Here is a 25,776-nt window from a genome sequence, read left to right on the forward strand (position 1 = left end):
AAAGGATTTTGCTTTTAAGAGGGAAGAAGGGCTTCTTCCAAAGTCTTAAATGTTTTACAGAGAACATTTAGTGCAGATGAAATATTAAAACACTTCAAGTTAAAAAAAAATAAAGGTCTGGATGTTTTTTAATCACGTTGAATGAATCTTGCATAACCTGCCTTGTACTTCTAATAAGAGTCACACTCGACTCATCATAACTTCATCTATCTTTCATGAAGAGAGCAGCAGAACGAGCTGAAACACCGACGCTCAGATCAATGAGTGAAAATGATGAATTAAAGTAATAAACTTCACTCTGCTAACAACTCACACGCACACACATTACTTTGTATTTATTCCTTTATGGAAGAGACACAAAGATCAGAAATAATGACGGTGCTGAGTCATCCACGAATGATTACAAACGCACAAAAGTGCACCTGTCAGCTCCAAACGGCACTCTCTCCACCGTGTTCATGACATTAAAGCAACATCTGCACCCATGTGACGTTTCTCCCTGAAACATGACTCACTGACAGACTGCTCAGCTGAATCTATGAAAGTGATGCTTTGCTGCAAATCAATAAACACTTAAAATTTACAAATGAAAACATACATTTCAAAATCCTTTACTGTAGCACTTCAGTCCTTAGTAAAGATCCAATGAGGAACCTTTTGATTGCATGTGTGTAATTACCCCTCAAATCTGCTATTTGTTAAGGGAAGTTATTTATTTTTCATGCTCCTCTCCCTCTCCCTGCACACGTTATGTATGGTAAGATGTTTCTGATGCATGAATACATATTTTGAAGGAATCTTTCGATTGAAGTGGCAGAAATGTGTAGACAACAACAGAAAAGACCATAACGACCACCAGAAGCTCATCCACTGTTATTTTTGCCCAAGCTGTCATTGACGTCAGCATTGGAAACATGTCTGTAAATTTCAAATATTGCCAAAATATATTTGGCACCTGCAAAATTCCCAACCTGTAAATGGCCAATAACTGCCTGGAATCGATTAATTTTGCTGGCAATGACGGTGCTGAAAATCTGCTTCTCCATTCAATTAAATTAAATTACATTTTATTTATACAGCACCAAATCACAACAACAGTTGCCTCAAGGTGCTTTATATTGTAAGGTAGACCCTGGAATAGTACATACAACTATATTACCAGTGAGCCAGCACTTTGGCAACAGTGGGAAGGAAAAACTCCCTTTTAACAGTAAGAAAGTTCTGGCAGAGCCCGGCTCAGGGGCAGGTTGCCGCCCCCGCCTTTTTTGAGTGCTCATTGTTAAGTTTAACTAATGAATATTTCTAACAGCTATGCAAAGTTCAGCACGTGGTAAGACACTAAAATCGTGTTGGTTTGCATAAAACCTCTGAAACACGCCTCAGGGAGTGAGGGTTCAATCAGAACCACGATCCTTTTAACCAGATTACAAAATCTGATCTTTAGACTGTAAACGTGTAAAATTACACAAATGTGTATTCATGTGTACAGTGTATAGTTTTCAGTGGATACACAGGATATCCTGCGTAAAAACAAAATGAAATATCTATAGTAGGTAGTGAAAAACAGGAACTTTTATGTAAGTGTTTTATTTAAGTTTTTTTTACCCAATTACTTTGGTGGAGCATGAATGACCATGTGGGAAGTTTCTGTCAGTAAATAAAGCTGTAAAACTAAAAGTCCAAAGTTTACACCGTCTATCACTTTTTTCAATACTGTTTAATGGGACTGCATTATTATTATGTTTGATACCTCTGCTTTAGACATTTTTTTAAGAAATCACCAAGTTTTTAATGTAAAGCTGATTTTCGCTCTGACACTCGAATCATTTGTTTAAATGACATTTCTGGACTCCTGCGGGTTCACACCCCCACACACACTGTTTAATGGCCTTGTTTGCATCATATTCACATTATCAGTGTGCATGCAGTCAGAGAAGCACAGTGAGAGCTTAACGAACATGAATCATCTGTCAGCTCTTACCGTGATGAAGGCCTCCTGTCTCTCAGCCGGTCCATCCTCTGTAAACCAATCAGAAACCAGAACAATTGTTTACTTTCACCACACATTATTTCAGCTCGTGTGCAGCTGTTTGGTTTTACTTTAACTGATTATTTGATTTACTTTTACACCAGGCTTCATTTAAAAAGTGCCTCTTGTGGTTTAAACCTTCATTTAGCTGCAGCTGTCCCTGAAGTTTTACAAACCTTCTGGCGATTAAACTTATTAAATCTCCACAGTATCATTTTTTAAAAACGCCTCTGAATGTTAATGAATGTTTTAAATGTCCAGCTCGCTCATATTCTTGGCGGTTTTGAGCAGCTAAATGCTATTAAAGCATCTCTTTTCTCCTTTGCAGGTTAACTGGACTGATTCAGTACAAATCTCCGCAGTTTTTAATCTTCGTGCCGTTAATGTTGAGACTTTACAGACAGGACAGATGCTGCGGTGACGAATGTTTGCATGTTTGCTGATGGATTTACAACGCGGCTGCCGGCCAACAAACTCCAACCACCACACTCCTGCAAGTGAGGTGCCTGAATGATTTAGAGGGACTGATTCATGCTGGGATAATCAGCTTATTTGTTGTAAAAACAGCAAAAAATATCCTAAATTAAGAAAACTAATTAGCTCATTGTGACCAAAACATTTTAAATGGAAGTGAAAAAAAAGTAGACTTTAGGAAAAAACAGTAGAAATGATGCAAACAAACACAACTGAAAGCAAAACATTAAAATATACTGGAAGTGTCTGTAGCTAAAGGCTCAGGTGAAAAAAAGAAAAAGAAACCAAAGAAAGTGAAGGATCTTCAGAAAACTGTAAATAGTATAAAGTAAAAACTGTCTCCATTCAGTTTCACTGTGATTGGATTAACATCAGGTTCTCAATTAAATACAGATGACAAGGAGCACTGCATATTTACTCTAGTTCACTGTGTGTCTTTGACTGACAGCGAAACTCACTCCGCTTCGTTTATTTAAAAGCATCCAAGACGTAACTCACGCCTTCAACATAACGATGAAAACAATGACAGGTTAGCTGGGATGAACATGAAACATGGTTTGCAGGCAGATGTGAAGAATCTCGTTCGTACCCGCTGAATCATGCTCACGTGCTCCTCCGAGTCGCTGAAGTTTTTGGCGAGGTCAGAGATGCAGAGCGACTCGTGCTGACACGTGTGAACCCATCGCTGGTACTCGGCCGTCCCCGGAATCCTGTCGAAGAAGATCCTGAACGCCTCCCACACCGCCTCCTGACAAACTGACCACAGGACCACACACACACACACACACACACACACACACACACACACACACACACACACACACCATGTTCAGCACTGAACACTTTGCTGCTGGATCCGGAGGTTTCTTTATATCATCACAACATCGTTTTCTAATCAGATCTGCACTTTTAAACTTGTACAAAGTTATTCCAAGTGTCCAGTGTTGTCACATCTCACAGAGATGACAATTTATTTAAATCCAGATTGACTCCAATAGTTAACCAGCAGACATCAAATGTATCCTAAACCTTAGATCAGGTTTAAACCTTCGACCTGGTCTGATGACAGAAAAACTGCACAGGTGGATGTTGATGTTGTGCCACATCACTAAAATAAAGAAGATGGGTTTTAATATAGTGACATTTCCACCTCCTCACCTCCAATATCCACCTCCTCACAGCAGCCTCATTCTTTTAAATATAAACAACATTTCATCCATTTATGGATGTTTATATTCATAAACATGTACATGTTTATCTATTTGCAAATACAGATTTGTTGCGAGGTATTTTTAAATGAATCAGACAGTTTCAGCTCTCCAACCTCCAGAGGACGTATTTAACTCTGCAGCAGTGTCTGTGATGGATGAATTAACTGAGGAGGATTAAAAAACAAAAACTGATGGCACAGTAAGATTGGTTTAGTCGTCCATCCATCTTCTTCTGCTGAAGTCTAACAGGTGTGCAGTTTATGTCTTCCAAAACCAAGAAACCGCAATGAATTGCAGACATGTGGAGAAAGGCAAACTAAACTAAAGTGAGCCTTTCTTTTATGGGCTCTTTACTAGCCAAAACAAAGTCCATCAGAAAAGTAAAAAAAAGAACCCCAAAGCTGGAGACACATGTGGGAGATTAACAGACGCTTAGACAAAGACTGAGGGGAAGACAGTGCTGTTTATACACGAGGGTAAGTAAAGCAGAAACAGCAGGGTAACAAGACACAGGAGGCAAAATCAAAGAAATTAGGCTAAACACAAGACAAACTACCAAAATAAAACAGGAAGTGACACATGAATTAACTTAACAAAAAAATGAGACAGGAAACACTGAGGGAACAAATCTACAAACAACCTAAACCACAGTCACACCCGGGGTCATTCAATTCAATTCAATTCTTTAAGAGTTGCCTGAAGTAGCTTTGTATTGTAAGGCCCCACAATAATACTGAGAAAACAGAGAAAGCCATCTGCTGTGAATGCTTAAAGGTGAGTGGAGGAAGACGATCAATGATTTCATCGACTGAAAGAAAATATTCACATGAGAATGCTGCACCACAGACGTGATTGTGGTTTTATTTAGGTAGCAAAGATGCAATACTTATTATTACTGCAGAAATCAGACCAGTATTTCTTGCTTTGTCTGAATGAACCACCACCATCTGTGGAAACGTCAGCTTCTGTCTGGTTTCACTGGGAATAACTAAAGAATGTCCATCGGTGGGATCTGTGAGCAAAGCTGTATGATTTTCCCTTTTTAAACAACACACTGAAGCCTTCGGTATGTCCAAATTTACAGAACACACACGAGACTTTGAGCTAATCCGCTCTGAATCAATCGGAAAATAAAGTCCGTGTTAGACGAGGATAAAAGATCAAACAGGAGCGTGAGCAGAGATAAGACGAGAAAGATGAAAAGATATTTGTGCATGACACGAAAATCAGATGAAGGGTGAACGTCTGAAAACAGAATTAAGCCATCAGAGTGGGGCGGGATCTTTCTGACATTTACAGCACAGGATAAAGGAACACGGACACAGCATGCAGCTCTGCAGGCTGCAGACGCTGCGCATACATGGGTAAACATTAAAACACATTTAATTTGGCTTCTTGCAAGTAGGAGCTCCTGGGTGCCGGTAATAACAATAAATAGTCATAAAAGAGTGAATTTTAACTGAGGGAAAAACTCCTCGAACACACAAATAAACTCTCACTGAACATCTGAAGAGATTCACACGTCTTGTTTATGAAATTCATGTTTTATCCACAGCTACTCTGGCCCGTCTTTCTTTGGTAGTATCCGGCTAAACACGCATACAGCCCGAGGCGAGCTGCATTTAAAACTGAGATGACAGTTTTCATCCGTCATCTCAGAGCTGCTCTGTCAGGGGCGACTCAGATGAGATCGAGGCTTAAAAAGAAAGAGATTTATTAGACCAGCTATGAGCACAACGAAGAAAAAGCTGAATTATGTGAGGACTCTTTGGCCTTTAGACGCCATTTAATTATTTTTAGGGGGTACTTGGGGCGTGAGGTGCACAGCTATGCCCCCCGCGGGGGTCTAGACGCTGAAGGTGTGGGGAGGGAGGTGAAGGCTGATGTGGATCAATGTGAAGTGCAAGGGGAGCTCGGATGGAAAACGAAGATGGAGGAGGGCGCCATCGATCTGAAGCCACAGAAGCGGCGGTGGAGGGAGGAGTTTAAAAATGACGGCAGCGAAATGCTCGAGGTGGATGCCGCGACCAACTAGTACTTTTATATATATAACCCCATGTTTTCATGCACATGGGCGCCCGCTGCTGAAGGTTATAGGGCACACTTGATTTTTGGGTAACGCTGAATTCTGTTTTCATGAACAGTTTGTCCATATGAAGAGTGGTGTGGCTTTACTATCAGAAGGAGATGGCGTCCCACGACTTGTGCCGACCGTTCACAAGCAGACTGAAGGGCGATGAGGTTTTCCACTCATGCTGTAACCTGCTGACATGCTTTAAAGATTCAACAACAGGCTTTTAAATCCACAGCTGAACTGCTGCTGTATTAAGATGTGCTTGTTATAAAGCTTCTTCTCTTCAGAGCTGACCTCTGTGAATAACGATAATGAGCTTTGTGAAAATGGAGTGAAAGTGGAGGTTGATTTGGTTTTGTCCTCTTTCTGGGCATTCTGCACTGACAGATTTGATCATCATCACAAAGCCATTAAAACCACAAGTTTCCTTTAGCAGCAAGAGAAGATACGAGACACATTTATACAGCCTGCATGCAAAAACCACACATGTGAAGAAGTATCTATGATGAGGAGTTTCTAGTCCAGCAGTCTGATCTTCCTGGCCTCATCAGCTCTCCTTCACACCTTTCCTTAAGCTCATGGTGTTTTGTTTAAAGCTCAAGAAAAAGGGATTAGAAAACGTCAGTGGGGGTGGGGGGGGCATCACCTTTTGGACCACCTGCAAACATGGGACTCCTCACACTGTCCTGCATCTGTCGCTCAGAAGATTCGTGCGGAGGTATGATCCCCGTGCTTCTGCTCCTGTGCTGAACAAGCCGCACAGCTCGGCACTTTTCTGTGCGGAGGAGGGGAGTGACTCACGCCTGTGACTCACTTCATCGCTCCTCAGTGGCGCCGTGACGGGTCAGCTGGCTCGAGTGTGGGATCATGTACCTGTGCTTTCCTCCACTCCCCCCCCTCCTCCACAGTGACTGCCTGCTGGAAACTGTGTGAAGAAACCGACGCTTCTGCACTTCAGCTTTGTCTTTTCTTTGTGTGGATGTCTGCAGGTAAAATCTGCTAAATGTAAGGCTTTTAAAGCTACTCTTGAAGTTCAATCTGATTAAATTTAAGACTTGAAAGCATGCAAACACTTAAAACCAGTAAAATTATATTCACAGCATCATGTTTAATTGCTTTGTCCTCCACATTTAAAAAAAATTGTGGAGCCACAAATTTAATTTTCTCACAACAAAAGGAAGCACAGTGGTGAGAGCAGTGCCAGTTAAAGTTGAAGAAAAGCTATAAATTTGGAGATTACCTTTCCAAATGTGCACGTTATTAGGAAAAGCATTGCTTCCCTTTCTGATACTTAACTGAAATCCCCATGCTGGAGCACCAACATCAGACTATTCTTTGAACTTTTTTTTAACTTTTAACAACCCCTACATCCCCACACCTCACCTTTTTGTATTTTTATTTTTGCACCATCAGTGGTTCCAACACTCTATCGTACTGCTAAATGTAAGGACCTCATCTTAAGGAAGAGGTAATAATAAGGCGTGCATTCAGCGCTGTCATCCGATCCCTCCAGATGTTCTTTGATATTTATTCCCTCTCCCGTCTTCATCAAATGATTTCTGAACATTTCTGAACAAACTGATGTAAATTCATTCTGATGCCAGTCAGTGAGGCTCATAAACAGCCAGAATAAAGAGGAGACATGGTGCTCAAAGCACGCCGTGTCACGAACAGAAGCGTATGGGTGCAGTCTGTAACAGGGTGGAGGTTCACGACTGTTTCAGCTGTTTACTGCCTCCTGCATCCACCCACATACACAATTCTTACCAAAGCATCAGAAAACATTTTTTTTCACTTCTGCAAAGAAAATAAGCAGATAGTAAAATATTTTTCACAGTTTTTATTGCTGTTGTGGGAAACTTTCTTACCTTCAGCCCTGCACAAAATGCAAATAAGAGCTGCTCTGACGAAAGGACCCCCATAATGAGCCGCTAATTAAGGCATAACGTCGTGTAACTTTGCACGTGTGCATCAAACCTATACTCCACTGGAAAAAAAATCTTTCTAAACTTTACTTTGAAGCAGATTTACCAAACCCAATATTTGTCTCATGGTTTCATGCATGATTTTTACATCCTGGTGACCACAGACACATTCTTTACACTTGAGCTTCAAAATAAAAGCCCAAAAAGGGCCTGTTTGTAGAAGGAATTTGAACAATATCAATATTTGGCCGATAATTCGGAGTTGTTTGCAGATTTATAGGCAGAAAACCAGCAATTGATTTAGGAAAGGTAAGATAAGAAGCCCTCCTTGAGACTGGTTCTTCGTGTTAAAAGGGTTTTATTTTTCTTGCCACTGTCTCATCAGGAGTCGTCTGATTGTAGGGGTTTCCCTCTATTATTGCAGGGGCTTTACCTTACAACATAAACCACCTTGAAGCGACTGCTGTGATTTGGTGCTATATAAATAAAACTTGAATGCAGTTGTAGTATACCTATAATTTATCAGAGGAATACTGCTGACAACAGCGATTAGGGGGTATTATTGTCTCCAGACTAATACAAATTGTACCTCTGAGCTGGTAGTACGCCTGGTGGCTTGCGATCACTTCACTGATGGTCTCCTGGGGGCAGATTCTCACTCCGGAGTGTAAAAACACCGACCTCTTGGATCGGCGTAGCTCTGGTTTAAAACCTGAACTTTTGGTGAGGGCGGGCATCTTTAGCAGCTGCGCCAGTCCCGCCGGGCCAACGGCCTCCATCTTCACCCCCGAGTCCATCCTTCCATCGCCCTCTGAGCCAGACAAAGAGAGGAGGTAAAAAATAACTTCAGGGTCAAAACACAGTCATTGCAGAGCAGATCGCGGTCAGTTCCAAATCCCTGGCATTTGTTTAGAGCAACAGATGGGTGGTGTTTACTACAAAGAGCAGCGCAGCTCATGTCACCAGATTTAAACAACATTTGAAAACAGTCGAAATCGGATTTAGAGTCATTTTCTGCCACTGGCGACACAAACAACACTGCCTGATTTAAACCCCATCCGTCTGGTACTACAAGAGGCTTAAAACAAACAGGAGAAGAAGCTTGGAGCTGCAGGAGAGGAATCAGAGCCGAACGCAGTGAAGAGCAGATAAAACACCAGCTGCTGCTACGCTGCTGTGGTAAATAAACAGATGCCAGATATTTCAGAGACAAACACACATCGTGACGAGTCAAACGCAGACTGATGGAGCAGCATCAGGACCACAGTGACACCACCGCCGGTCTGATTTACTCTGCAAAGAGTCAGAGGTAGAAAAGACGTCCATAAACCAAAAAGCCTTGATTAGCATTTCAGTAATTAGACAGATCCACATTAAACTTGCTATTTTCTGTCTCTATTCATTAGAAACGGAATATTCTGAGCCTTTGGACGACTAGTTTCTGACATTTAATATGCAAAACAACTCTTTAGGAGACAACAAAAGTAGTTCTGGTCACTTCAGAAACAAAACTACTTATCCAAGTCTGATATGTCCAGAACAGGGGGGCACAAAGACTTTACCAAAGGGAAAATCTGGGTCTGCTCCCAGTAGGACATGGCTGAAACACCTCAGATGAGGGCCCAGACACCCTTCAGTGTCTATGAAAAATAAAGCTTATAGTTAGGGCTGGATCAGGTGAACCTGAATCCTCCCTTAGTTATGCTGCAATAGGTGTAGGCTGCTGGGGGATTCCCATGATGCACTGGGTGTTTCTTCTTCAGTCACCATGTGTATACACTCCTCTGCATTTAACCATTAGTTCTTATTAATCTCTGGTGCTCATTTCTACTACTATTGCTCCCTCCTTATTCCCTCACAGATAAGCAAAGACCTCAAGTCTACCTCCTCAACTTTACCTCCTCCACTTGAGAACAATGAGAAAGCAGTAAAAGAAAAGCAGTGACATCACAGGATTAATTTAAAAAAATGGTTGTCACTTCCACAGGACACATCATCAAAGATGTGCTCTGAAAGCAAACGCACAGCTTCATGGCTACGAGCTGGTAAACAGAGTCAGAGCGTATTTTATAACCGGCAGATTTACAGTTTTTGTATTTTAGCTCATAAGATAAACCTGAACTTTCAGACACCACACCAGCATGCTACCAGTTTGTTAGCAGCATGTTACCAGCTTGTTAACAGTGTGTTAGCAGCATATTACCAGGATGTTAGCAGCGTGTTAGCAGCGTGTTAACAGCGTGTTAGTAGTGTGTTATCAGCTTGTTAACAGCGTGTTAGCAACATGTTAGCAGCGTGTTAGTAGCATTTAAGCAGCATGTTAGCAGCATGTTAGTAGCATTTAAGCAGCATGTTAGCAGACACAGATGCAAACTCTAACATCACTGCCCAGATCTGAGGAGACTGGATCCACACTTTGTTCCCTCAGTGGTCTCATTCAGAGGGTAAAAGGTCTGGAAGTGCTTAGTTTGACTTGTTTATCATCACAGCTAATTTTTACATTCTCCCCTCTGGCTGTCTCGGTTAGTTACACAATAATCACTCGACAAATCTTTATATTAAAATGTCATGGACAAGACTACAGAGCACAACAACGTAGGCATCAAGATTTGTGACTGAGATTTGTGTTCTTACAGGCGAGTCCCTGAAAGCTTTTAGGTTATCAGTATCGAAGTGTCAGTGGTTTGAAGCCTGGTATTAAATGATCTTTCTAGAGACGCTGACTTTCTGTGACCTCCTAACATGCTGCTACACAACACGTATCCCGTTTCTTTTTCTTTCTTACAGACCTTTAAGTTTATTTTAGTTCAACATACATAGATGACAATAACATATTTACATGCGTGACATTTTTTGCAAAGAAAATAAATCGTAAAGAAGCTGCAACGTTACAGCTGAATGCAGAAGAAAGTCTCCAAGATATGTTATGAAGCATTAATGTGACTAAATCCTCAGTATCCTACAGAACCTGATGGATTTTGGACATTAAAGTCAGCTTTAATCAGAGGATTTTATAACTGTAAATTATGCACATTTTTTCTAGTTTTCTAACTGTAAACATCATAATTGTTAAAATTTATGAATCCTGACATCTTCTGAACACCGAAGCTTTTACTGTCTGCACTGACGGTGAATGTGGGATGTAAAAGTATTTAAATACTTCACTTCTGAGTTTGCTCTCATTAGATACCGTTTTCTATCCAAAGAAGCTGCAGTGTTGAAAATGTCCAGGTTAATTTTGATGATGTGCTTTTTTATGCAGCATTAATGTGACTAAATCCTTCCGTATCACTGCCGACGCTTCAGTTTGAAGGAGCAGTAATACCTGTAAATGATACAGTATGTGTTATTAATAAACAAGGGAACATCAGGAAAAAAAGAAACGGATTAATTAAAGATATTAAACCTGTGAGTGATGCAGAAATGTTTCTAAAGGTTTCTAATGACTGAACTGAGAAAGAGACCACCACCAAATTGCACCAATAAAACCTTTCTGTGTTGAATATTTTATAAAGCTGTCTGCTGCTGCATGTAGCTCCATGTTTTTGACCTTTTCTTCTGATTCTCTCTATGTTCTTGTTTCTAAACCTCCACCTATCCCTCACATTCACTTTGGGCACATGCCGTGATCTTTCCCTACATTAATCTGTGTGAGTCCTTCAGCATTTCTCTGTTTTGTGTTTATCTGCTGCATGGAGCTGAGCCGAGTTCAGCGTTTGCCTTACAGTCATTGCTCAGGGTCGACTCTCTCCTTCAGGCGCCCACACACACTAAAACTGGAAGCACTCGGTGTACCAAAAGGACGCTCCTAAACAAGAGGTTTGTTGTAGATAAATTTAGGACAGCATGAGTCAAAGTGAGGGTTGTAATTCATCGGGCTGCTTTTGGGAGAAATAAACAGCCTGAGAAATGTTTTGAAGTGAAGGTGAACTTTGTTTTATAACTTTGATTATCAGCCCCTCTTTTGTCAGATTTTTAGCTTTCTTTCTTTCCTGAATAAGTGAGGAGAGAAAGCTGTAATTCAAATTGTCAAGCTGTCAGCACGCCAGCCATGAATCTACTGAACTGCCATTATCTGTTTCTGCATTTCCATTTGCATTGAGGACATGTTTGCACACACATAATTGGAGGAAGGCAAACTTCTTGCGATGTCACCATGCATTTAAACTGCCTTTTTGGTATCCTCGGGGGAAAAGTGACAGTCCAACTCCACGATGACTTCACAGCCAAGTACTTACGCAATCGTAATAGGCTTTGCTTCACATTGTGACCAAGTTTAGTACGAGTATAGATAGCCTTACTCTTTAAACCCTCACATCTAACCTCTCTGTTTGCAAAGAATAAAATGCGAACCAACGAGGCTCACCTTTAATCACGGCAGCCTGCGGAGCGACGGCGAGCAGCAGAGCGAGTCCAAACGCCCAAAGCATCATGTAGGACGGTCTCCTGAAATATGAACGTCAAAGTTAATCCAGCAGCACAAGGGAAGGTGTCAGTGAAGAGGAGGGGGCTCAGGTGGAGATCATGGGCGTGGGTTGACCTCGTGTCATTTGGGGGACCCTGAGCGGCTGCTGAAACGCTTCCGATGAATTCCTGCTGCAAAGTGTGGCAAGAGTGACGAGGTTAAAAAAGTAGGCACTGTTTCTGGAATAATCTGTTTATCTACTGCTCAGACATAATCCGTCTTTACCTCGCAGCCCTCGCAGCGCAGGCGTCATCCTGTTAGTGGCTTTCTGGGGGCATCTGTCAACCACGATGACTAGTTGGCTCAACACACCCCCTCCTGGCCCAGCCGGACACGCCGTGCCATGGTTCCCCGGCTGCTTTCAATCAAGGCATCCTGCAGGCCTCACTGCTCCGAGCGGTCCTCACGAGCACATCACATGTCTGCACAGACTCAGGTTGCTGGACCTTTGAATCTTTGCTGATGTTTTTCTCTTTCGTTTGGCGGTTTCCTGCACGTTTCTGTCTCCAGGCTTCATTGTTTCAATTCGAAAACCTGATCGCTGCACAAAACTGTGACAACCGTTGGGCTTGGAGGAATAAATGAATACTTAAATCCTCCGCTCAATGTACTTTCATGCCTTTGTTACAAATACAATAAGTCCAGAAGCTTATGCCATCTCAGGGTTTAAGTCCCAGGAAGCTCCAGACAAATGATGTTTGTTCCACAAGTGCAGAAGTCCTTTAAAAGGAAATCTGACTCCGACACATGAAAAGAAATGATTTTAGATCAGAGAGCTGAAACTGCACAGTGTGCAGAGCCTTGGGATGAAAAGAAGAAATAAGATCAGTCGCTTTACTTGAACACAGTAAAAAATATTAACATTTTAATGACTCTGCTCTTTTACTTGAACTATGATGTTTCTGCCAACAAAATAAAACTCATTTAAAACATTTAAATTCCTTCTTGCCATCTTATCTGTAGCACTTTTACTTTTATATTCTGCTTAATTAATAAATAGAGTTCATTTAGAATATGGATCAGTTTAATATTAAACTCCTCAAATATCTGATGTGAAAGTCTTTATTTAATCTGCCTGTAAAGAAGCCGTTTACAGAAATCTGACTCTGGATAAAGAGAAAACAAGCTTGTAGATCAGAGAGAGGGACAGAGCCTCCATATACACGTTGTTGTAATTCAAACATATGTGAATAGTTTTCTTTATATGTTGTTGTATTTTCTTCCATTAAATTACTGTGACATTCAAAGCCCTGAAAAACATGAACACGCTGTTATCACTAATGCAACAATTAAAATCCCTGTGTTCACAACAAATATGAAAAATAAACCCACTTTAAAACAAAAATCTTTTTTTTACTACTTTTTAACTGTCCTAAGCTGATTAATGAATACATTATGTGTACACATATTTTGCAATTTTCAGTTTTCAATTAAAAACTTTTCTTCTTAATCAGCCGACTTTTACTTAGTTTCATTTGGTTAATATTCACTTTAGAAAGACACAAACCGTGATCACATCCAAGTTTCTGCTCTCGAACAGAAAACCCAAACACGTATAAATACAGTATATAAAAAATACTTTTATGTCCATCTTATAAAAACAATATAAAAGCAACAAAATACAGTCGCACTGGAGAAGCTGCAGGCAAACACTGTCAGGTATGTCATCATGTTACTCAGATAAAAGCCTTAAACTAATCTAATTCTTTTAGTTCTCCCACAATGGTTTAATATTTAATGAGTGAATAATTAGATGAAACTTTCCCAAAGGACACGCTGACAGATCATAATCTCCTTTTTCCCCCATCCAGCAACCAAAAAGAATAAAAAATAAAATCACTCTGAGGAAGCTGGAACCAGATTATTTTAGACTGTCTTGCTTAAAAAGAGAGAAAAATTAATTACCAAATCTTTGTTCAGTAACTTGTTTGCATTTTTATTTTATTTTTATTTGCCTTTACTTTGCTCTATCCAAACACTGCAGCACTAAACCAAACTTCGTGCGACTTTAACACATGAAACCAAACCTAAAAACTTCACACTGTTTCGAATGGCTGTGAACTTCAAACCTCTTTCCTTCAGGTGAACCCGACTGATGAAAGGTGGAGTGAGGCTAACGGCTGGGGGGAGCGAGGGGGTCATATCTGAAGAGCCGTGCAAAAGAAGATTAGAAATTGCTTTTAATCTGTAATCCGGTGCCTGTTTTACTGTCCAACACAGCCTGTGTGTTTCACTGCTGCCAGACTGAAGCACTGGGATTAGCAGCTGTAACCCCCCCCCCCCCCCCCCCCCGACACACACACACCCACACAGAAAAAGAAAATATAAGAAAAATATTAAAGAAAAAATAAAAGGCAAAGTATTTGTTCATGTTATTTACCTAATCTCTCCTAAAAACAAAGTTAGTCCATACGAAACTGAACACGACGGCGGTGAGGTCAAACACAAGGACTGGTTTCTGTTATGCTGAGCTGCATATTTGAGTTGTACGACTACCCAGCCTGCTGTCATTCCTCAGTTTGTTGATCAAAGTCCTGATCGGTCAGCGGACGGACGAGGAAACCGTGCAGCATCATGTTCACTCTGGACTCGTGGCACCTGCTTTCAAAAAGCTCAGCAAAAACACTTCGGCCGAGGCTTCAAAATAGCTGACATCACAGTGGCTGCAGCGATGACTCAAACTCAGTCCATCCACTCCTCATTATAAAGCTGCAGGTCTGCAACAAAAGAAAGTGATTGACTCCACGTTCTGGTCCTCTGAGGCACAAATTCTGGTACTCTTGTTGATTATTTGGCGTGTTGCGCTTTGACCTGGACTCTGAAGCTTTTGTAGCACATGTGTTTTACTTCATGTACTTTGCTTTGTGCTTGACTTTGATGTAGTTCATTTAAAGTGAGTCCAGCAGTAGCTCAGAGTCCATTAAAGCCTTTCTGCTCTCAGTGACAACACTTCACTTGTAGCATTGTCTGCCAATCTCTCCTCCATCCCCCTCAGCTGTTTTATCTAATAAAGCCGAGGAGCTCTCAGGGAGCCGCTAATAAAAGTTTCACTTTGCACATTAAAATCCAGCTCCGCTTATCACCGCATTACATTTAAAGAAAAACCCTCCTCTCAGGGCTCAGACTAAATGCACTCTGACATTTGATTAAATACTGAAATATTCACAGTTGATACTCCGCTCTGTATTCATGGCAGCAAAATGAAAATAAAAGGGAGAGATAAGCAGGAGTCTCTGTCAGGTCTCAGGCACTTTAAGAAAATAGGTGAAATTATTTGGTATTCAAATGGGAGTTCCTTATCATTTGGGCTGATTTTAATCAGAGGAGAAATGTGCGGATGCCGGTTTCCAGCTTACTGCGGCGTCACTGGTGAATTGTCTCAGATGGCCCGTCTCCCACTAAATCCTACTATGATGAAATCCAGACAAGAATGGCAGATAATCTGGTTAGTTCAGTCAGTCGAGCTTCTCCGTTTAACCTTTCACCGCTAAAAATAACACCCGAGACTCCCCCGCAGGCTTGACATCACACAAACAACAACAACAATGCTGCCGCCGCGGGTCACAGGGCGATCTTCTGTTTCTGAAGCGAACCTGCCCTGGATCCGTTTTACCACATGACTCTACATTGCATTTACTTTGAGACACATTGGTAGAATTGAGAGTTCATAACAGTCGCCCGATGCACAGTCGAAGCTCACAGACTACGTAACCATCGATCACACAAGACCGTGACACACCTCAGTGTCAGACTAGTGACCTGGACACCGTTTCTCATTAGGAACAGATAACTGTAAAGAGCCCATCTTTAAAACTGTTTCAGTGCATGTTTGTCTCTCTGCAGCCAGTCAGTCAATAATTATTCATCCAGACAGCATCTTCAGCTACAGTCTGCTCAATAAGCTTTTAGACAGCAACACTTTTTTCTACATTTGCCTCTGTAAACCAACACAGAAAATTTTAAATCAAGCATTCAAGATGTGACTGAAGTGCAGACTTTCAGCTTTAATTAACAAGAGTATGCCATGATATGTTTAGGATTTACAGACATTTTCTACACAATCTCCAATTTTCTTAAAAAGAAATGGCTAAACTAACAATTTTAAATGTAAGAAGTGTTTTTGGTTGAAATCCTTTGTGTTCAGTGACTGAAGTCTAGAACCCATGGACTTCAGATGCTCTTTGCTGCAGCCACCATTGGTTGTTGCTTGTTTGTGGGTGTCTCTGTTTTCAGTTTTCCATTTAATACCTGAATAACTTGCTCTGTTGGTTGAGATCAGGGGAGTGACTTGTCCATTTCTTTCCTTTGAGAAACTCTTGGGTTCCTTTATTTGTTTGCAGTGATGTGGATGCTGTACACGTCTGTTGTGGTGAAGAGAGAGCTGAGTGTAAAAGCAAAGCTCTTTACCGGTCAATCTATATCCCTACCATCACCTATGGTCACAAGCTGTGGGTAGGGACCAAAAGAACAAGACTTTGGATACAAGTGCCAGAAATGAGCTTCCCCTGAAGGGTGGCTGGCCTCTCCCTTAGAGATAGGATGAGGAGTTCAGTCAGAGGGCTCAGAGTAGAGGTGATACTCCTCCACATCAAAAGGAGCCAGTTAAGGTGGTTCTGGCATCTGACAAGGATGCCTACTGGGCCTCAGATCAATGTTTGTTTGGGTCATTATTCATCCGTTCTGTGAAGCTCTGTCCAATCACTTTTACAGTATTTGGCTGAATCTGAGCAGAGAGTACAGCCCTGAACACTTCACAGCACATCCTGCTGCTTCTGTCAGCTTCAGTCTTTAAATCCCAGTGATCCGGTTCCACCGGCAGCCATTCATGCCCATGTTATAACATTACATGTTTGAAAGATGATGTGATATTCTTCACATAATTAGCTGGTTCACTGCTTCTCCAGACCTTTGCCTTCGTATCATTCTGGTACAAGCTCATCTTGGTTTTACCTGTCCAAAGAATATTCTCCAGACCTGTGCAACTCTCTACATGTTTTCTAATGAAGTCTAACCAGACTTACCTGAGTGTAAACAAGTATTTGGATCTTCTTGTAAATTCTGTATTTCCATTTTAGAAGCATGTAATGGTGGAGAGGCCAGAGCGAGAGAGTGGACCCAAATAGCAGACTCAGACGGAGGCAGTTAACGTGGCTTGGACGTGAAAACTTTATTGCTCAAAAACTCTTAGGGATGCTAAATGTTACGAGCAAACTATGACTGGAATCTGGTGCTTACAACTAAGAACTGGTAAACAGGCAAGGAGTCGTGGTTCTGGGCTGGCGAACAGAGTCACAGAAACAGAGGGAAAGAGGAGTCAGGCGGTTCACTGGTGAGAGGTCCAATATATTTTGCCTTACTCGTCCACAGTCCGGCTGTGGCGTGGGGGGAGAAGCTGATGGCAAGGTCCTGGTGAGTACTCGTTAATCCTGAGAGTCTGGTGGATCTAAGTGATTGAGACAGGGAGGCGAAATAGTGAACCACAATTGCAAGTATGGTGGCTGTGGTGGATTGCGAGTCCAGAGTCCAGGTGAGTGTTAGCAATGGTTAGACATGGAAGGGTGATCCGAGGAAAGCTAAAGCACAGGAGATAACAGTTAATTCACTAGAACCTTATAACTTTACAAGAACTTGAACTTGGTGGCTTGGCTCTAACAAGAGTTAGCAGATAATCTGGCGATGATTCATTGAGAACGCTCGACTTAGATACAACCAAGGAATTAGTGACAGGCTAAGAAACCCAGCCACTCACCCAGACCATGACAAGGGTCTTCTTGACTTGTTTAGATGGTGTGAAGTTGTTTTTCTTCATCATGGAAATAATTCTGTGGTCTTTTGGCGCATCAATGCATTCTAACAATGGGTCTGATTGTTGATGTGGCCACGTCAAGTTTCTGTGTAACCACAAAAGAGTAAATGTCACAATTCTGGTACTTAGTTTTTTATCTGCTGCACAAAAACTGTTTCCCAACATATTTTCCATTTACAGTTAGCAGATACATCGGAGTGCCTTGTGTCAGTTAAGTCTATGAGTGGGAACCTGATATGTGTATGATGGCAGTACTTCTTACTTTCCTCTGTTCTGGCACTACAGAGTTCTTCTTCAGGGTTCAGTCTCTACTTAAAAACACCTCCAACAAAGAAATCCTAGAGGTGGTGGTAAGGAGATCACCAAACTAAGCCCCCCATCTGTTCAGCAACACCTGGAAGCTAATCTGTTGCTCCTCTGCACACACAGCATCTATTTCCTGTCACCGTCCTGCTTTCTCAGTAGCTCTGTAAAGAATGCAGAGGAAAGGACCCAAATGCAGGACATTTAGAGGCCGAGCACAAGTTCAAAATCCAAGTCTTTAATCAGAGGTTGGCAGTGAGGCAAACAACCCAGAAAGAGAGCAGGCAACGAGGCCGAGTCCATAAAAACATCTCTGAGAGTCACACACAAAGAGAAGATGTCACGGTCTGGCTGGCAGACCGTGGGGAGATGGGGAAATAGGACCCAAACGCCGGACTCTTCAGTGCAACAGTGTTTATTTACAAGGTGGTGAAGTAAACAACAATAAATCCCCAGTTTCCCAGACTCCCGTGTAGTGTCTTCTTCCCAAAAGTCCCCGTGTAGTGCTCTCTGCCCCAGTGTCCCTGCACTCCCCGTGCTCACTGCTCCTTCTCGTCCCACACTCCTCCTGAGGGGAAAACAATAGAGGCAGCCGTTAACACTTATCCCAGCAGGCATAAACTCACACTTGACTTGTTTGAAGACTGACGTGTAGTCAAACGCAATAATCCAGCGTCGGTGGAAGCTCCATCGCTCATCTAAATAGCTCCCCCGACGAGCCCAGATGAGGAGCAGGTGTGCGGCCAGGACTTCGGGTGTGGCCAGCCCTCAAGTTAGACCACGCCCCCAGGGCTGAAGGTGCCTGTAACTTGGCCACAGCAGAAAGGCAAAACACACACACATACCTGCCTACATACAGATGTGCATAGGGGCAGTGCAGACAACACACCAAATAATAATAATAATAACAATAACAATAATAGTCACAGTCCCCACTGCCCACGGACCCCGAGTCCCCAGAGCCGGGTCCGTGACAGTACCCCCCCTCTAAGGGTCGGCTCCTGACGACCCAAAACACAACAAAAACCACAACCCAACCACCCCAGGGTGGGCGGCGGGGGGGAAACAGGACGGAGGGCCGGAAAACCCCAGTTCAAAAGTCCAACCACTGCCATGGTGGCAGCAACAGTTCTTGCGGCCGACCCAGTGGACCGCAAGCAGGCAAAACCCGCTATGGGTCAGGCAGTGGTGGGAAAACCGTTCGGGCGGCCTACCTCCAACCCCGTGATGGGAGCAGAACGCTTCAGGCAGCCTGCCACGGATCCGGTGGCGACGGCGTTGCAGTTCCGGCGGGCGGCCACGGGTCCGGTGGCGGTGGCATTGTAGCTCCCGCCTCAGCACAACCCATGATTCGCGATGTACCAGCCGGGCTGCAGGACGTGGCGGCCGGGCTGCAGGACGTGGCGGCCGGGCTGCAGGACGTGGCGGCCCCTCCGGCACGCTGACCTCCAGCTCTGGCTCAGCGGATCCCTCCGGACCTCCGAGCTCCTCCGGTGGCAACGCGGGCTCACCAGGCTCGCTGAGCTCCTCTGCTGGCAACGCCGGTCCCTCCGGCTCGTTGAGGTCCGCCAGCAGCGGTGCGGGCTTCTCAGTGGGTGGCTCGCTGAGCTGCTCCGGCTCACAGTGCTCCTCCGGCATTAGCTCGCTGGGCTCCCCCGGCTCACTTTGCTCCGTCGGCATGCCGAGCTCCTCCAGCATTAGCTCGCTGAGCTCCTCCGGCTCGCTGAGCTCCACAGCTGGCGACGCGGGCTCCACCCGCTCGCTGAGCTCCTGCTCGGGCAGCGCGAGCTCCACCTGCGGCTCCTGCTCGCTGAGCTCCTGCTCGGGCAGCGCGAGCTCCTCCTGCGGCTCCCGCTCGCCGAGCTCCAGCTCCGGCTCGTTGAGCTCCTCCAGCAGCGGCACTGGCCCCCCAGCTGGCTCGCTGAGCTCCTCCGGCTCGCTGAGCTCCTCCGGCTGCGGCGCGGGATCCCCCTGCACGCTGAGCCGGTCACCTAGCGGTGACGATGGCGACATGGCAGCAGCAGGCGGTGGATGTGGTGGCAGAGCAGTGGATGTGGAAGGTGGAACAGATGATGACTGACCGACTAGCTGGGCAGCTAATTGAAGTGAGGGTGATATGTCCAACATGAAGGGTGGAGAGGAAAACAATGTTACCGCTGGCTCAGCAATTTCCAGGGGGCCAGAGGCAACTGAGGCCTCCAGTTCAGCCTCTGGGGAAGCCCTGGGGAGAATCTCAGCCTCCCGATTGTCTGTAGTGGCAGGCTCATGTTCTAGCACTGGGTCCGCGGCTCCACGTGCGGTCAGTCCAGAGTCAGCTGGTTCTTCCCCAACCACAGGAGTGAGGTGAGCTTCGGTTTGACGAGGATGACGCCGGCGCCGTCTCTTTCGTGTTGACGGGGCAAAGGAACCTGTCCCCTGTTCATCTGTGACTGGATTTGTTAAAATGACAGGGTCCGGTCTACTCACTGTGGTGACCAGCACTGCCGGTCTTTGGTCTGCTGACACAGAGGCCATTGAACTGGTGAGAGGAGATGGAGTAGGGCGCCGTCCTCCTTGCAGTGGAGGGTCCAATAGGTGAGCAGCAAGCGGCGGTGGGAAAACCTTCCGCCTATTAAGAAAAAACCAGGCAGCGAGGGCTGCCAGGGAGGCAGCCGCATCCTCCTTGCCCGGACAGCCTAAACCAAACAGTTCAAAGCTAGAGCTAGCCCTCAACACAGTTACAATTTGAATTAGTTTTGCAATGTCCAGAAAGCTCATGGAACAGGTGGTTGAAGACAGGAAGGCATCAAAAAATACGACCTGCATGTGTCTCTGATGTGGATCCGCCGCCTGGATAATGCTCCGAGAGTATTTCCAGAGCTGGGCGAGCAATTCCTCCTGTGAGACAGTCCTTGAGTCCGCTGGGCCCATAATGGCTGGATTATTCTGTCACGGTCTGGCTGGCAGACCGTGGGGAGATGGGGAAATAGGACCCAAACGCCGGACTCTTCAGTGCAACAGTGTTTATTTACAAGGTGGTGAAGTAAACAACAATAAATCCCCAGTTTCCCAGACTCCCGTGTAGTGTCTTCTTCCCAAAAGTCCCCGTGTAGTGCTCTCTGCCCCAGTGTCCCTGCACTCCCCGTGCTCACTGCTCCTTCTCGTCCCACACTCCTCCTGAGGGGAAAACAATAGAGGCAGCCGTTAACACTTATCCCAGCAGGCATACACTCACACTTGACTTGTTTGAAGACTGACGTGTAGTCAAACGCAATAATCCAGCGTCGGTGGAAGCTCCATCGCTCATCTAAATAGCTCCCCCGACGAGCCCAGATGAGGAGCAGGTGTGCGGCCAGGACTTCGGGTGTGGCCAGCCCTCAAGTTAGACCACGCCCCCAGGGCTGAAGGTGCCTGTAACTTGGCCACAGCAGAAAGGCAAAACACACACACATACCTGCCTACATACAGATGTGCATAGGGGCAGTGCAGACAACACACCAAATAATAATAATAATAACAATAACAATAATAGTCACAGTCCCCACTGCCCACGGACCCCGAGTCCCCAGAGCCGGGTCCGTGACAGAAGAACAAAAGATTCAGGAAACAGCGTCTCTCTCTCTCTTTCTCTAATTACTGGATTTCGCATGCATACTGTCTGCTATCCAGCTCACATCCTGTGATGTTGCATAATTTCATAAAGCCTGATCAAACACAGCTCTGACAGACAGCCGGAAGGACAGACTCATTTGTATACAGTTTGAAGCATCGTGCATTGAGTCCTGCTGTCACTGCACTTTGTGAGTCACTGAACTTTGTATCGCCAACAAACCCAATTAAAACAACCTTCATGAGATGCAGAAGATTAAGCTGTTTGATGACTCCTGTCTCTCTTGGAGGGGAAGGAGAATCAGCATTGTTACTTTTTCCCAGGAGTTAAACTCGTGTTAGCGAAGCCTGCTGCTACAACACCTCTGAGTTTTTACAAGAAGTGAAGAGGACTTCAGTGAGCTCATCTGTTACAGCAGTGGCTCATGTTTCCTTTGCTGAGACTGGCTCTTTCCCAGACACCACACAAATGTGTGTCATTTACATTAAAGCTGCTAAGATTTGAACAGCTGAGCAGGTCAAGTGGAATTTAGAGCAAAGATCCAAGAATCTAACTTATTCCAGCTCCAATACAATAGGTTACCTGCTGATAGTAAGCACTGATCTGAGACCAGCTGTATTCCTCACTGTGAGGAAGAGAGTGGGAATCCTTTAAATGTATCCTCACACATGAAGTGGAGCAGAAAGCAATAGGAGATGGAAAATAACATAAATTGATGTGACAACAAAACATTATGTTACTGTAAGTGCAAAAAAGGCATTTCAACAGGTTTAACACCAGGCGGGAGACTGAGAGCGAGCATGAACGAGAGGCTTTTTTGGAGTGTTTTGTTTAGAAACATTTGCAAACATAGAAAGACAAAAACCTAAAGCAGCACCAAAATTCAAATATGTGTAAATTATTGGATATGTGCATCTCAAAGGTAAAAATGACAGTGTAGTGTAGTGGCTTTGAAAAGAATGATTTCCTTGGGGGTTCATTATTTATTACTGGTTCATGTCTCCCTGCAAGCTGCTGGAGAACTTTTACAACCAGTCTGAAGTGTAAAGCATCTAAAATTTCTGTAAAACATGAATTAAGTCTATGCAAGTGTGCTGGAAAGGAGAGTCAGTCCCTTTGTCGAACCTCAGAGACAGGAGGAACAATATGGTTTTCGTCCCAGTTGCAGGACACTGGTCCAGCTCTTTACCCTCTCAAGGATACTTTAGGGTGTATGGGAGTTATAGCTGGTAATAAGCTGGACTTGTTCCCGGTGGGTTCTGGACTCCGTGTTGTTGAAACAGTTTGGAGGAGAGTGTGAAGGGGTGGGAAAGAGGTTCAGCACCTCCAAATCTGAGGTGATCCTCAGCTGGAAAAAGCTGGAGTGCCCACTCTGGGTCAGGGACGAGTTACTGCCCCAAGTGGAGGAGTTTAAGTATCTCTGGATGTTGTTCAGAAGTGAAGTGAGAGGGAGTGAGAGATCAGCAGACAGATTGAGAGAGAGAGAGAGAGGTGAGCGTAAAAGTGAAGCTCTCAATTCACTGATCGATCTACGTTGCTACCCTCACCTATGGTCACGAGCTGTCGGTAGTGACTGAAAGAACAGGATTGTGGATACAAGTGGCGGAAATGAGCTTCCTCTGAAGGGTGGCTGGCCTCTCCCTTAGAGAGCCAGCTGAGGTGGTTCGGGCATCTGACAAGGATGCCTCCTGGGTGCCTCCTTGGTGAGGTGTTCCAGGCATGTCCCACCGGAAGGAGGCTCCGAGGCAGACCCAGGACATGCTGGAGAGATTGTATCTCTCGGCTGGCCTGGAGAGGCCTTGGTGTTCCCCAAGACAAGTTGGAGGAGGTTCCCAGGGAGAAGCTTCTTTGGTTAGGCTGCTGCTGACCCGTTTCAGGTGAGTAAACTGGACCTTTTCACTGTTTCTTACATTTTCTGGCTCATAAAATGCAGTGAAGAACCCACTGTCCAACAACTTAGTGCTTTAGTCTTGATTCAATTAATCCATTACTGAGCATTAATTAGCCATGTCTGTGCAGTGCACTTGAACGGTAAACAATCCATAAAAAGCAACTTCAGGCTCCAGAAAAAACAAACTGGTAGAGGCTAACACACCAATACTGATGTCATAGGTGATGTCATCTACAAAAATTATTTATTCAATATACCCCCCCCCCCCCCCACCAAAAAAAAAAGAAAAAGCAAATTGTGGAATCAAATCTGGCTGGTATGAAAAATGTGCATAATAACCACCAAGCATTCATCTCGACAGCTTCCATATGAACACTTGACATCTGATCCAAACTGAGAGATGCACAGTAAATATCACTTGGCGGCTGCACTAAGTTGTTGATGAATACCTAATACTGGAAAATGCTGAGAGTTGTTACATCAACCCAATTAAGATGTAATTGAGTTGGCGCGCTCCATCATTAGCACATAATTTGCCATTTATACGCTGCATATTTACCGTTTAAAGTGATTAACTTGACAATAAATTGCCCTCTGGGTCTTATCTGCACACTTGGCGTGGGCCAGAAACACAGACTGCATTAACCCGACAGATCAGCAGTCTGATGAAAACTCGCTGTGCAGAGGGTAAATACGGAGAGTGAGGACTGTTTACTCGGCAGATAGTTCAGAAATCAGTGTGTGTGTGTGTGTAAGTGTCAAATATTTTACAACTTATAAATAAAGTTATGGTTTTTAGGTTATTTCTGTTATTTTGGGTTTTTCTTCCTTTGAGCCTTTACTCTCTGCCAGGACCTCTGGTGTTCACCTGACTGTGTTTGTATACCTGTCTGTCTTCATGTCTCTGTTTTCCTCTTTTATTTTGCTGTTTGAACAACACAGAGTATTTCCGGTAATGACAGCATATCTGACACTGCTATATGTGAGAAAGGTCGACTTCAAAGAACAGCTTTAAAATGACTAAAACAGATATTTTTACTCACTAATCTAAATTCAGTAACCAATAAAGACAAAGTGAAATGTGTTTTTAGAAAGCTGGTATAGGCTCTGGAGCTCTATCCATTTGGCTTCTCAGTCACCTCTCATGGTTGAGAGTTTTAAACTTCTTCCATCTCACTGTTATTAAGGTCACTGTGCTGCTGGGAACGCTCTGAGCCTTAGAAATGGTTTCAGACCCTTAACCTGATCTATGACTCACCACAGTTTTATTGTGGAGGTCTGCAGAGAGTGTTTTTGCTTTAATGCAGTCCAAAATGTGAACCCTGTGATACACAGAGTGTCTCCAGCCCCTTGAGTGTGCCACAGCGAGTCTGCAGTCAGGTTCAGCGATAAACAAAGCAAACGGGACGAATCTCACCAAACAGCACAGGGTCTATAAAAACACCTCTGTGGGTTATTAAACTTGGGATGCATGGGGGAAAATGCCATTTTTCATGTAATATTAAAAGTACATGCTTAGGAACAGTGCAGAACCTGATGGGGTCTGAATAATAATAATGGGTTGCGTTAATATAGCGCTTTTCGAGAACCTCAAAGCGCTGTACAATTCCACTATTCATTCACTCTCACACACTGGTGGACGCAAGCTACAGTTGTGGCCACAGCTGCCCTGGGGCAGACTGACAGAAGTGAGGCTGCCATATCGCGCCATCGGCTCCTCTGGCCAACACCAGTAGGCGGTAGGTGAAGTGTTTTGCCCAAGGACACAACGACCGAAACTGTCCAAGCTGGGGCTCGAACTGGCAACCTTCCGATTATAAGACGAACTGCCAACTCTTGAGCCACGATCGCCCTTCTGAAACAACTGTAGCCTATGAAATATGAGAGTTCTGCAGAGATGGAGAGATGTATTGTATTACTGCAGGGTCTGTAGGACTGCTGTTGTGATTTGGTGCTATTTACATCAAATTGAACTGAGCTGAATATTAAACCAAATAAAAATGTCTACT

At 44.0% G+C, this 25,776-nt stretch overlaps 1 protein-coding gene and 1 pseudogene across 3 annotated transcripts in view; both read right to left on the reverse strand.

The window, feature by feature from the left end:
* Positions 1-12,373, reverse strand: part of LOC147313191 (uncharacterized) — a 62,120-nt gene extending 49,747 nt beyond the window's left edge. The window contains exons 1-5 of one of the 2 annotated variants that reach the window (XM_086265184.1): positions 12,254-12,373; positions 12,080-12,159; positions 8,303-8,524; positions 3,093-3,259; positions 1,982-2,019 (exon numbers count right to left, since the gene is read on the reverse strand). In XM_086265184.1, the coding sequence (XP_086121310.1) occupies positions 1,982-2,019; positions 3,093-3,259; positions 8,303-8,524; positions 12,080-12,146 (494 nt within the window). In that variant the 5' untranslated portion in view covers positions 12,147-12,159; positions 12,254-12,373. Of the gene's footprint in view, positions 1-1,981; positions 2,020-3,092; positions 3,260-8,302; positions 8,525-12,079 lie in introns of both variants that reach the window. The other variant, XM_086265185.1, reaches the window with a different exon arrangement.
* A 7,248-nt stretch (positions 12,374-19,621) lies between these two features.
* On the reverse strand, positions 19,622-22,107 carry LOC147313192 (uncharacterized; annotated as a pseudogene). The gene is made up of 2 exons (XR_015125025.1): positions 21,525-22,107; positions 19,622-21,443 (listed from the first exon to the last, which is right to left on the reverse strand). The product of XR_015125025.1 is annotated as an uncharacterized LOC147313192 (transcript).
* Between the last annotated feature and the right edge of the window lie 3,669 nt (positions 22,108-25,776).

This window comes from Aulonocara sp. 'chitande type north' Nkhata Bay, linkage group LG15 (genome assembly GCF_057382095.1).
Source record: "Aulonocara sp. 'chitande type north' Nkhata Bay isolate Kocher_YH1m ecotype deep benthic linkage group LG15, A_spYH_male_GT1.1, whole genome shotgun sequence".
Taxonomy (NCBI): domain Eukaryota; kingdom Metazoa; phylum Chordata; class Actinopteri; order Cichliformes; family Cichlidae; genus Aulonocara; species Aulonocara sp. 'chitande type north' Nkhata Bay.